Source organism: Anas platyrhynchos, chromosome 1, assembly GCF_047663525.1.
Source record: "Anas platyrhynchos isolate ZD024472 breed Pekin duck chromosome 1, IASCAAS_PekinDuck_T2T, whole genome shotgun sequence".
Classification (NCBI taxonomy): Eukaryota; Metazoa; Chordata; class Aves; order Anseriformes; family Anatidae; genus Anas; species Anas platyrhynchos.
This window is the reverse complement of record NC_092587.1, coordinates 125,571,159-125,583,183: the sequence shown is the minus strand read 5'-3', so window position 1 is coordinate 125,583,183 and position 12,025 is coordinate 125,571,159. Positions and strand designations below refer to the sequence as shown.

Sequence of the window (12,025 nt, the reverse complement as noted above, 5' to 3'; positions counted from 1 at the left end):
GCCTACACTTGAGACTATTCATGCGAATTAATCTAAACTCTAGGTATGTAAGAGTTTACAGCCTGACATTCTTATGTTTGAGAAAGGCTCTTGTAACTGATGAGTTAAATGTGATAAAATTGAGTTAAATACAATAAAATTCTACCGACGTTTACAAGACTGTTCCAAGTGCTGTTGAGCATCATATTCATAGTTGTATATACAGTTGGGATTTTTTGTACATTGCTGCACACTCCATGGGATTTCTTTTTTTTCACTTTGGTTCTCAGTGAAGCTGGTGACAAAATATTATCTATACCTGTTTTTTTTTAATTATTATTATTCTAATCTCATGCATCTGTAACTTACCAAACACAAATCAAATCGCCCAGGGTGGTTATATATAACTGATGAGTAAAAATGGGCAAAATAGCTTGATGTTAGTGACTAATTTTGAAATCCTGCAGTTTCAGAAACACCAATTCACTGTAGCATATTACTGGCCAGGTGATTGCTTTTAGATGTAATGGTGGCTTCACTCAGCAAAATACCAAGCAATTAATGACTTAACATTTTACTGGTTTTAGTGGATTTGACACAGGTTCATGTAGAACTAGAATTATTAATTTTGTTGCTGAATGGAGTTTAACAGGTTTCTGTCACGAGTAAATTTTCAGTCTCAAATTTCCTTTCTATATCAGGGAGAGCTGCATAAGCATTGTGCTGCTTCGCATGAAGTTGAGCTCAGCTCCTACAGAGAATATGCTGCCCAGATTCAGCATGTCAAAAAGCCATCTAATGCATCTCAGTGTGGTTGGGAACCATTTGGTAAGGCGTTTTTTTCCTTTTTTGTTCCATAACAATGTGCTGATATTAGTAATTAGGTTATCTGTCTCTTGCTATCCTTCTTATGTGGAGGGATTCAGATGTATATGGGAAGGGTATTTTTTCCAATGTTCTCATTAGTTTTTCCAAAACAAGTTAAGTCAAGACTTAATGTCTTGCCTGCTCTAAAAAACTGACATTACTTTACCTGTTAGAGCTTTGAGGTGGTTTCGGTAGAACACTTTCAGTCAGTAAATGGGACTATGTAGAGGTTTAGATATGTCTTTAGAATGTTTATTAACGAAGAAGAGGGGACAGAATAAAATAAATCATTATGATTTTCTGCTGTGTTAGTTCAAAGTTCAGCAGTAATTTAAATGAAATTACTTAGTGTTTATCTAAACTGGAACTTTTCAGAGTCTCTCTCTGCCAGAAAGATTTTTTTTTTTTTGCAATTTTAATATAAAAAAAGTGGCACTTTATTACAGAACAGAGTTGCTAACTTATAAACCTGGTCTTTTACTTTAAAAAAAAAAAAAAAAAGTGAAGTTACTTACAAAGTAACTTCAAATTTCATTATATTTGAACTTAATAGAGATTTTGAATCATTCCTTGGTACTTTCATCTCTGCCAAGAACGTCAGTGGAGTGGAGTAGTCCATTCTATCAGTGTGCTAGTTCACTCCAGTCTATCTGGCAATCAGTTAATCCATTCTAATTGTTCTTTAATTATCAAATTACAAAAAAAAAAAAAAAAAAATCCCCCTCTTTTCCAAGGTAATTAAAGATCTGAGCTCTTGGTTTTCTGTGGACAGAGTTCTATGTATTAACTGCCTGCTGCAAGGTAGTCAGTATACTGAAATGATGTAGTTTCACACGTTTTCCAAATGCTCTAGGTTGCAGTAAAACTTGATTGCTGTTTCTTGCCTCTTGACCAAGGGGAGACTGCGCTTGCTTGTCTAAACCACAAGTTAGCTTTCCTAATTTTGAAAACTTCTGAGCTCATGTCCTTCTTTTTTTCCATGAACACGTGTGTTATTGCAAAGCTGCCCCTTGGGGTGTGCCCTAGACTTGTTCTTTCAGCATAACTGGCAAGCTGGTAGCACCACTGAAAGAGGAATGTTTTAATAACTTTGCCTTTATTCTCTCAAAGTCAGTGGAAATTGTGGCTCCTTGCAAATACACAAATTGTCTGTCTTGGTATGAGCTCAGGTCACTTGAGACTAGACGTGGTGTTTCTAACTGGGTGGAGTTCTGTCTGCTGCATCCCTGCCTCTTCCAAGTGCCTTTTGCTGTGATTATGGTCATTTCTTGTACAGAGCTGGACTTCTTTTTAAAAAAAAAACAACAACAACAAAAACAATACTTCTATCACTGTGCTTTGTGAGAATTTGGGGATTGAAATGTGAAAGATTAACCATTTTATAAATTGTACTAAGATGACTACTCAGAAGCCTGGATGATGATGGATTATTTAAGCTGTTTTGGCTTTTAGGACCACACATTTGAAACATATCTTTCCACTGTGCTTTTAAGAAGACCCTTTAAAGTTTAGGGCTTTGTTTTGTGTTATTTGTTTGTTTTGTCTAAGGAGCTGTAAGAAGAGGGGACCTTGTTAATAACTGTCGTTTCTTCTTTCCTAACAACTCAAATGAATAAAGTGGAATCAAGAGTGTGCCTAGCAATATGTTCCTAGTACATTACAGATAACAGCATAAATTGTAGATTTTTGTTATTGTTATTAAATGCGTTTTGCATAATGCATGCTTAAGTCCCTTTTAAAAGTGTCCATTTAAAATTAAATGTCAATGCATATTCACTAACTTTTTTTCCTATATTATGTAGAAATGTTGGCAAGTTACTGCTATGTTTAGACTGATGATTTGTTTTGAACATATATTCTTAGATAAGAATAACTACAAGCAGTTATTGGGAGCACTGGATTACTCATTCCTGTGTGCATATGCAATTGGAATGTACTTAAGGTAAATCTCGGAAGGCTGCTTTATCACTCACTATCAACATAGGTGGCTGTACTGCTTCTGAGATGTTGTCCTCTCTGATTGTAAAGTTTCTGATGGAGAGAATGAGAACTTGGATGTCATTCTCCCATTTCTGTGCTAGTTGCTGGGGAAAAAAATGCAAAATCCTGAGTTCCCAGTGGTAGCATACCTGTTGGTATGTAGAAAGATTTTTACCCCCATCTGACTGCCTTATACAGGAATGCTTTCCGGCTTGTGGTCTAGCCTGTCTTCCTTCATGTTGCACTGGAGCTAGGATACATATCCCCAGACTTTATCTGTGTCAAACGTGCATATGTGGACAAAGGTGACTGTCCTGGCTTTCTTTGTAGTCGAAGAACAGTACCAGACACCTCATAAAAATGCATCAAACCTATCGTAAAGTGTACAATATTAACTCCCATTTGGAGATGCCTCTTTTTATTCACTAAAAGTGGGACCTTCATAACCAAAGTCATTAGCAACGGAGGTAAGTCTCACTTTAAATGGGTTCAGATGTACTATGTCATGGGTCATTGGGAAAATAATTCTCCAAGTAGTCACTTCCAATGTGCTGCAGGTGAGTAGCTCCCTGAAAGATGGTTGTGCAGATGACAGCACTTGACAGTTAATGAACATGAAATGTTTGCTGCTTTATTCTAACAAGTGCTAAAAAAAACATTTGCTTCTGCGAGGAAAAAAATGAGCTACCAGTAAAGTTTTTCCTCAACCTGAATTAAGCAGCACAAAATATTCTTTCTTCCTGAAAGCTTGGGGTGTGATCTCATTTTTAATTATAGCTTTTCTTTTTCTTCCCTTCCACATTTCAAGTGGGATAATAGGAGAACGGCTACCTATCCGCTACTATCTGACAGTCGGAATGCTTGCCAGCGGACTCTTCACTGCAATGTTTGGATTGGGTTATTTCTATAATATACATAACCTGTGGTTTTACATAATGGCCCAGGTAGGCACAATGTTACCTAGACACTTGAGTTTCCATGGTGTTTTTTAGTGTTGTATTGTTTTTCTTTCTTTTTTTCTTTTGAGTTGCAAATTGTGATTAGTGGTTAGATGGGAAGATCTGAAGGCTGGGATACATTGCCATTGACAACAGTCGGAAATGATTGAGTGGATCACCTCAGGTTTTATTTTTAAAAAATGTTGTTTTTATTTTTTTAATGGAAGAAATCTTTGAAAACAAATTAGTGTTTCAATCTGTGTCAAATCATTGATCAAATCTTTGCAAGCTTAAATGTGGGCGAGTTTTAAAACAAATGTATTTATTTCTGTCAGTCTGCCAAGACCTGAGTGACGCATCCTGGCTTTCTGTGCAGGAAAATTACATTTATGCTGCTAATGATGAAGTCTCCCACCTTCGTGTGGCTGAGAACAGGCAGCTCCTGTAATGAAAATTCATCGCGTGGGATTTTTCAGAGCACTTGCAGATCTAATCAGGCATCACACAAATATTTATGATTGATCTAAAATGGAGTTTAGGTCGTGACCAGGACATGACTAGCATTTGAGTCATTTTGAACAGGTCTGCACCTCGCACTGCTGCTTTCTTTGCGTTATCTCAGTAGCACTTTCACAGCTGGCATGTTTGCATGACGTTGTGCGACATGACACGCAGCAATACTAACTTGGGCCCTGAAAGCTTTAATAACCATTTCACTAAGTCACCTGTTTAACCATGTCACTGCCCCCAAGGCTTATGTGGTTTCCAAGACCAGAGCTAGCACCCTTAAGGTTTGTCTAACTGAGCCTAACAATGCTGCGCCACGTGATGTGGACAGCAAATCCTGTAATACAAAGGACAGCCTCACACCACCAGCCTAACTGGTAGATGCTCATTGTACGTGTGAATTATTATGCTGTCGTCTTTGTTTTAACGTGTAATTCTAGATAGGGAGCTTTTTAGGAGTTGAGTTAGGATTTCCTTACGAACTTTGCAACATGCAGGCTGAAATAGTTCTCACTTCAGCCAGAATACAGTACGTTAAGTTTCTCCTCTCAGTTTATTTGCATATGTCTTTTAATCATTTTTAAACTAATGTTCAGTTGTCCAGTCTTCCCTAAAGCTTTTTTTTTTTCCACTTTGATTGCAAACGTGCTTTGCCATATGTTCAAACCAAGCAAAGCTTTATATAGCTCTTATCATAAAGGGAATTGGCTTGTCTGTTCAGTTCTGTGAAATGTGTTTTTGGATAAGCATGTGTTTTATTTTTTTGGTGTGTTTTACATCATAAAATAATTGGAAATATTTAGGTAGAGGGAAGAATATCTGTGAAATACTGTAACCTGTTTGTTTCTTGGAAAAGAATGCTTTTGAAACTCCTGTACTAAGTTTCTAAATTCGAAGCAGTTGCATAGGCTTCCTTTTCCCAGCACAGCATCCAGCAGGAGTTCTGTAGGAACCTGACTTAATACTGGGTATGTTTGTTTATTATTATTTCTGTATACTTTCAGATAGCTAATGGGTTGGTGCAAACTACTGGCTGGCCAAGTGTCGTTACATGTATTGGCAACTGGTTTGGAAAAGGAAGGTAAATAATCCGTAATCCAAAATTTCGGAAGTACAAATCAACACATTTTGGGGCTGTAATATTATAGTCAGTTTAAGTATCTATATGTTGCTTCAGTGATTTGGTGATAAAACATGCAGTTAGGTGGATCCTTGAGAGGAGTTATCCTTGTTATGCTGGTTTGCTTGCACAGAAGTTTGAAATATTCTCTGTCATGTCAAATGAGTGTTCTCTGGTGGCTCCTTAGTCTGATGTTTATTTTTTCAGAGGAAGTATTTTGGAATTGAATTGAGAAGAATTCTTGCAAATATCATCAATCTAAATCCACTTTTAATAAAGGCTGTAATTGTGCCTTTTTAATATAGAATTTCCTGTGTTTTCATTTGTGTTTCAAAGCAGTTGTTAGGCTATAGCTCTAAAAATATCTTTTTGTCTAATATCTTTTTCCTAACACACTTACAAAAACTTGAAATTTAGTTTAAAAAGGAAAATAGATGTGGCAGCTGACTTAACCTTTCTTTAAATCCATCCACTTTCTTTAAATCCATCTTTTTTAAAAAAATCCTAACTAGAGGTCACTCATAATGCTTGTTTTGTCATACCACACAGAAACTTTCCATAAATTTTGTGAGAGCTGCGTGCTGAATTCATTGTCTCTGATAATGGTTGATGCCTGTAGCAATAATGCTGCTGTAGTGGTGTCCACTGTAGATATCACTGAATGAAGTTACTGTCAATCACTTCAAGAGGAAGACATGAAAATTCAGTGTGAGCTTTCTATATAAAATCATGGGACAATTAAGAAAATACAGTCTCAAACTAGTTTTCTGTAGTCCCTGAAGCCTCTTTAGTTACAACATAGAGAGAATGATAACCATCATAAAATACTGAACAAAATTGGTAAGTCTGTGCACAGCAGACACATTCAGATTGTTTTGTGCAAAAGCAAGAGTCTGTATAATGGATTTTTAAGAGTTTGCATAATGGATTGGTGTGTAGGGCTCTGGTCTGAAAGTTAGTGAGCTGGTTCCCATTTTCATTTTGCCACGGATTCCTTGAAACACGAGCAGACCTCTTGGATCTTGTCTTCAGCCAAAGAAAAAGACTTGTTTTAGTTAAAATTAGGTTGTTCCAGGTAAACTCTTGGGAAAACTGCCTTGCCTTCAGTAGGACTTAAAAGGATAAAAACCGCTAACTGCTGTGACTTCAGTAGGATTTTTGTGGTTTACATTAGTCCTGCTGCAGCTATTCTACAGCAGCTCTACTCTGGGATTTCCAGGCTGACAGTAGTTTGATATCTTGGAGCCAGTCTTGCACAGGTGTTACCTTAAACTAGTGCCTAGCAAGCCCAGGATGCGATCAGAAATCACTGAGTTTGCTTTACCTGTCCTGTACAGATAGTTTTCTTCTGTCTAACATATCCCCAAAGCATCAGATTACTTGTGCAATATGCCTACAGGACTTCCATTCACAGAAGCATCAGACTTAGCATGTATATGCTACACAATATTTGCATACATGTTTTTATCAAAGAAACTCTGTCCAGGAATGTGGAAGCCCTAATGGTGCCTTTAAATGCCATTAAATGCAGGATGAGCTCTGTCATGTACAGAGAAGTACTTCGAACACTTCTATTAATATTTAGGTGCTTTGAAAGATGAAAGACTAGCATAAAGAAGTGTTTAGTTGCAGAACAATAAGATTTCAAGTATTTCACAGACATCACAGTTGAGCAGTCTTTTTGATATACTTCTCTCAAGATAATAATGCTTATTGTTCGAAAGATAAGAAATGTTTGTGGGTTTTTTTTGTGTGTGTTTTATTTGTTTGTTTGTTTGTTTTCTGTGCAGGAGAGGATTGATCATGGGGATCTGGAATTCGCACACTTCAGTGGGAAATATCTTGGGATCCTTAATTGCTGCTTATTGGGTGTCTACGTGCTGGGGTCTCTCCTTTGTGATGCCTGGTGTTATCATTGCAGTGATGGGAATATTTTGTTTCCTCTTTCTTATTGAACGTAAGTGCTTTAGTGTAATAGAATCGTGGAGGGGCTCCTTATGGTGAAAGAACACCAGCAGTTTAAGCAAGATGTTCCAGGGCATAGTTAAGGAATATTCCTCAAGGTACACCAGTACTGAAACACCTTACTCCTAGAACCAGATGGAGAAAAACCCGTGTATGTCAGAAGAGTTTATACACTCAGACTTTGGCATACCTGAAAGAGAGAGTAACACTACAGAATTCAGTCCACTGCCCTGTCTTTACTTCCCTGTCTTTATAAATCCTTCAAGTGAGGTACATTTGAAAGTAGAATACCCCACCTAGCTGTACTGTATGCTCAGTGCTACCATTCAACCCATGGCATCTATATCCTGTACTACAAAGTACAGGAATCAGCCAATAGAGCATCTTCTGTCACCTTAAATAAGAAATTAAAAAGGAATGCCTTCTCTTTTTCCTCTGTGGACTCAGAGATACTATGAATGCTTATTTTGCTGTAACTGTCCTATATGAGGAAGGAAAAAGCTCTGTAGACACAACTAGAGTGCTGCAATGAGCTGGACTGCCAGAAGAGTACTTACAGTGGTCTTAGGATGGGAACGGTACCATGGAGCTCTCTTTTCTTTTCCCCTAAATATACAATTAAATGTTTATATCAGGACTACTTTTGTGTTATCGGTACTGTTGGCATATTAGTGGTAAATGACACTACTGATAGGTGTTTTAAGACAGGTTCTTTGTGCTTGCATTCAGTTTAACTGTGTTTGTTACTGTGTTTCAGATCCTAAAGATATAAGTTGCTCCTCCACACCATCCAGTGTAAGTGAATACATTTTCTACTCTGATTTTTGCCTTCTAATATACAGGTTTATAGTAGTTCTGGTAATCAGATAATCTGCATGGCCCTTATGCGCCAGGTTGTTATAACTGACCCAAATTTGAGGGAATGATTTGCCCTCTGTGCTTCAGAAGTAAACCAGGAGCTCGCTTTCTATCAAAGCAGTATGAATCAAGAAGGTGAATGAATGTATTTTAGCTAAGGTTTTGTAACGGATGAACTTAGTACAGTGAACCAAGTAAAAACTGTTCATCTTTCTTTGAGTTACCTTATTTTCTTCCACTCTTCCTGTACCTTATTTTCTTCCACTCTTCCTGAGTATATTCAGATCATTTTGACCTGAATATTGACAACACAATATTGTATGTTCTGTGGAATCAGAAAAAATCAGGTTGGAAGGGACCTCTGGAAATCATCTGATCCTACTTTCTGCTCATAGTAGGTCTACCTTTGCCATTGGATCAGATCGCTTAGGGCTTACCTAGTCAAATTTTGAAATCTTCAAGAGTGAAGATGCTATTTATACGCAGATGATTTATTTTTAAACATCAGATGAGTTTTAAGAATGTATTGATTACACACTTTACTGGTATCAAGACAATGAATGTTGCTGGTTTAGAAGAGCTTATACTTCAAGGGCTTAAGTTTTGGCAGGATAGTGAACTATTTTGCAAGGTAGCAAACCTCACTAGGCTATAAATGCATTATCATACACACAAACTGTTTTTTTTTGTGGGACACATGCTGCCTGGATCACAAGGGCACATACCATGCAGGAGTTTGAAAATCCAGTATCAGAGATTGACCACTCAAGGCAGTGGTGAAACAGGTTTAAAATACGTGCCTGAAGCTTTCTGAGCTTTCTTTGTGTTGCTAAACATTGCATATATGCTTTCTCGTGACATTGTGGCAGCAAAGTTAGAACTTTTATTTGTTTTCAAAAGGAAATCCTTCTGCCTTAAATATTAGTACAAGGTTGTTCAAACACTATTTAAATGTAGGTTGGGAGGTAGTTACAGGCTGGTATTTGCCCAATGTGTTTTACACAGAAGATCACAAGACTTTTTATGTGCTCAAAATTAAGTAGTGTAGAGAGCTATGTCAATGACAGAGAGATGTGCCTTAGAAAACTTTAGCTACTGCTACATGAGAAGATGATTCTTTTCTTGCCTTGTGCTGCTATAACCCAAGAGGAGGGAGGCCATTCAAGCAGAAAAAGAGAAAAATAATAGACAAGAGAACAAAAAGGAGAACATTAGGAAAAGTAGCTGTGTAACAACCAGTTCTTTGGAAGTACAGTAGGGCAAAAGAAGGTCTTGGAGTTTCCCATGCATGAGAGAAGTGTTGGAGCAAAGGTCTTATGTGAATCCCACGTGTGTTTTCCAATACTAGAGGATTATATATGAAGGTTGTTTGCATGTGTATGTAAACGTGAACTATGCCTTCGCGTTGCAAGAGGCACAGGTAGATTGTTCAGGGATAATTTCTGTGTCTTGCTTCCCCCCCAGTAGTTTTAGACAGATTGATTTTTACATTTTAAATGCACTCAACTGAAGGTGACTTTTCTGCTCTCTGTTACTTCTTCTTTACCAGTTAATGGACTTTTTCCTCATATGGAAGGCGTCTGATAAGGCTTCTGATTACCTGTAATGGGCTGTGGAAGTCCTATTCTTAGTTTCTTACTGTGAGATAAGCTACATTCACTCTGTATTTTTCATTTAATTCTCTTTCACTTCTTAAAGGTAAATTCTGCTAAGTATGAGAATCTTTTATGTGACTCTTAGAGACTCCTAACAGGAGGCATTTTTTCCTCAGCTTTTCTATATTCTGTAGGTGCTCCCATGAACGTGTCAGCTGCTTTTTATAATACCTGGAGCATAATGTTAACAGAACTCACTCCTAAGATTTATAGAATTAAATGTTTACTTTTCATTTCAAATACACTTTTACTGGAAAGCACAACTACAGAGTTATGCACAATGGTTTGCTTGTATGTCTTAAGGATCTGCTATGGAAAACTTTGACATTCAATATCTACTCATCATGATGTTTTTAAAAAATCCAGTATTTTAGGAGGTTTTTCCCCCCTTCCATTCATTACACTTTCCCCAGTTCCCAGGAAGAGACTATCATTTGACCTCATCTTCTCTAGGACATCAGCAAGATCACTGCACCATGTGCAGTCTCATTGTGTAGCAATGCATTTGACGTACTGTTTCCCTGGAAACCTTGCTCTCCAGAGCAAGAGGCATTACTTCTTCCTTCCCTGTTGCATATATTCATAACTATGAATCTTTAAAAAGGGGGCTTTAAAAAGTACTTCTTTGCCTGCCTTGGTCGTTTTTCAGATTAAGACTTGTCATTGTCTTGGGAAGCTGTACTCCATCTGAATTGCTTAAGTATCTCACTTCAGACCTGTGTGGTCTGCAAAGTACAATAGGTAAAATATAAAATCTATAAATCCTTTAATAAATATGGCTCGCAGTTTCTGTTCACTGGGGGGAGGGGGATTGTAGAAGTTGAGGAAGTGAAAAAGACTAGAAAAGAAGTTCAAGAAGATCTGGAAATGCAGATGTGGTAGTGACCGTGTCTGATTGCTAAATTAAAAATAAATAAATAAAAATTGCTAATTGAAGGAAGGTTCATGTAATAAAACAGACTCTGTAAGCTCTTATCACTGGCAACAAAATTCCAGCCTTGCTGAACAAGAGGTAAAATTTGTTGGCAGCCCTAACTGCCCTTTTGTGCTCAGTCATATCAGGTAACACGCTTTTGTAAATAGTTAGAAATGTTTTTGTTTTTGTTTTTTCTAAGAAATTAAAGAAACATACCTCTTTGCTTTGCTCATAACTCTGTAGCAGGTCACTTCAGACAAATGTTTTGGTTATGTTCAGGCAGCCATGCCAGTGGGTGCCAAAAGCTGAACCTCGCAGTAGAAGAGTGAGGCTGGTTTTGTTTAAAAACAAGGGAAATAGATACTCAATGCAAGGGAATAATTTAAGGTAGATTCATACTAAGATGTAAAGATTAGATTCATCTCTCTGTGGTATCACTATCTTGGATGAATTTGGTCTACTGTTTGTTTGCAGCATGGTCATGAGCCCAGTATTTCTACAGAGTTTATAGTGGTGAGTAATCTGATTTCACTGAGTTGTCCAGAAGAACAGATGGAGAGACAAGCAGAGATCCTTGGATGTGCAGTTCTCATTCTTTTTTCAGTGATTCCTTCAGCTGTGCTTTCTTTGCTAGTGTTCACGTTGGCTCTAATTTATGAATTTGAAATTTGTTTCAAAACATTTAATGATGATAAAGTGATTTTAATGACTAGAATTGGAAGTTTAATCTGCAGCGTTCCAGAAGGATATGCCCACTACAAACGCAAGCAAGGAGTCAGTGTGCCTGATTATGCATTGGTGCACTTCTATCATCAAAGTTGAAGAGAAGGTTTAATAGCATTTGTAAAACATGATTATTTAGAACTTTTTTATTGCTTCTAGTCTTTTCTCCCTGTGCTTCTTTTTCATAAGTACATGTGTTCATTGCAGCATGCTCATACAGACCTGTCTTTATGTTCTAGGAACTTTCTTTAACCTGACTTTGCATTTCCAGGAAACCTACATCTCTTAAACTCCTGTGGCAAAGTGCTTGTGCATTTAGAAGAAACCAGACTGCAGTTTTTATCTTTCTGAAAAGAAGAAAGAGGTCTTAAGTATTAAATGTGCAGCCTCTGAGTCTAGTCCTTATCCCCAGACATTTCCTCCTTACCACAGTAAATCTTACTTTTGACAGGCAGATGAAGAAGTCTTTCTCTCTTTTTTTTTTTTTTTTTCCTCTGCTCAGCTGCTGGTAACTTTT

The 12,025-nt window shown here is 37.3% G+C and overlaps 1 protein-coding gene across 9 annotated transcripts in view; it reads left to right on the top strand.

The window, feature by feature from the left end:
- SLC37A1 (solute carrier family 37 member 1) overlaps positions 1-12,025 on the top strand; it is a 36,225-nt gene that overhangs the window by 6,328 nt on the left and 17,872 nt on the right. For 7 of the 9 annotated variants that reach the window (XM_013109264.5, XM_038172840.2, XM_038172858.2 and 4 more), the window contains 7 exons: positions 681-807; positions 2,710-2,788; positions 3,635-3,770; positions 5,276-5,352; positions 7,182-7,348; positions 8,114-8,151; positions 11,260-11,298. In XM_013109264.5, the coding sequence (XP_012964718.3) occupies positions 681-807; positions 2,710-2,788; positions 3,635-3,770; positions 5,276-5,352; positions 7,182-7,348; positions 8,114-8,151; positions 11,260-11,298 (663 nt within the window). The remainder of the gene's footprint in view (positions 1-680; positions 808-2,709; positions 2,789-3,634; positions 3,771-5,275; positions 5,353-7,181; positions 7,349-8,113; positions 8,152-11,259; positions 11,299-12,025) is intronic. The other 2 variants (XM_038172867.2, XM_038172866.2) reach the window with 1 other exon arrangement.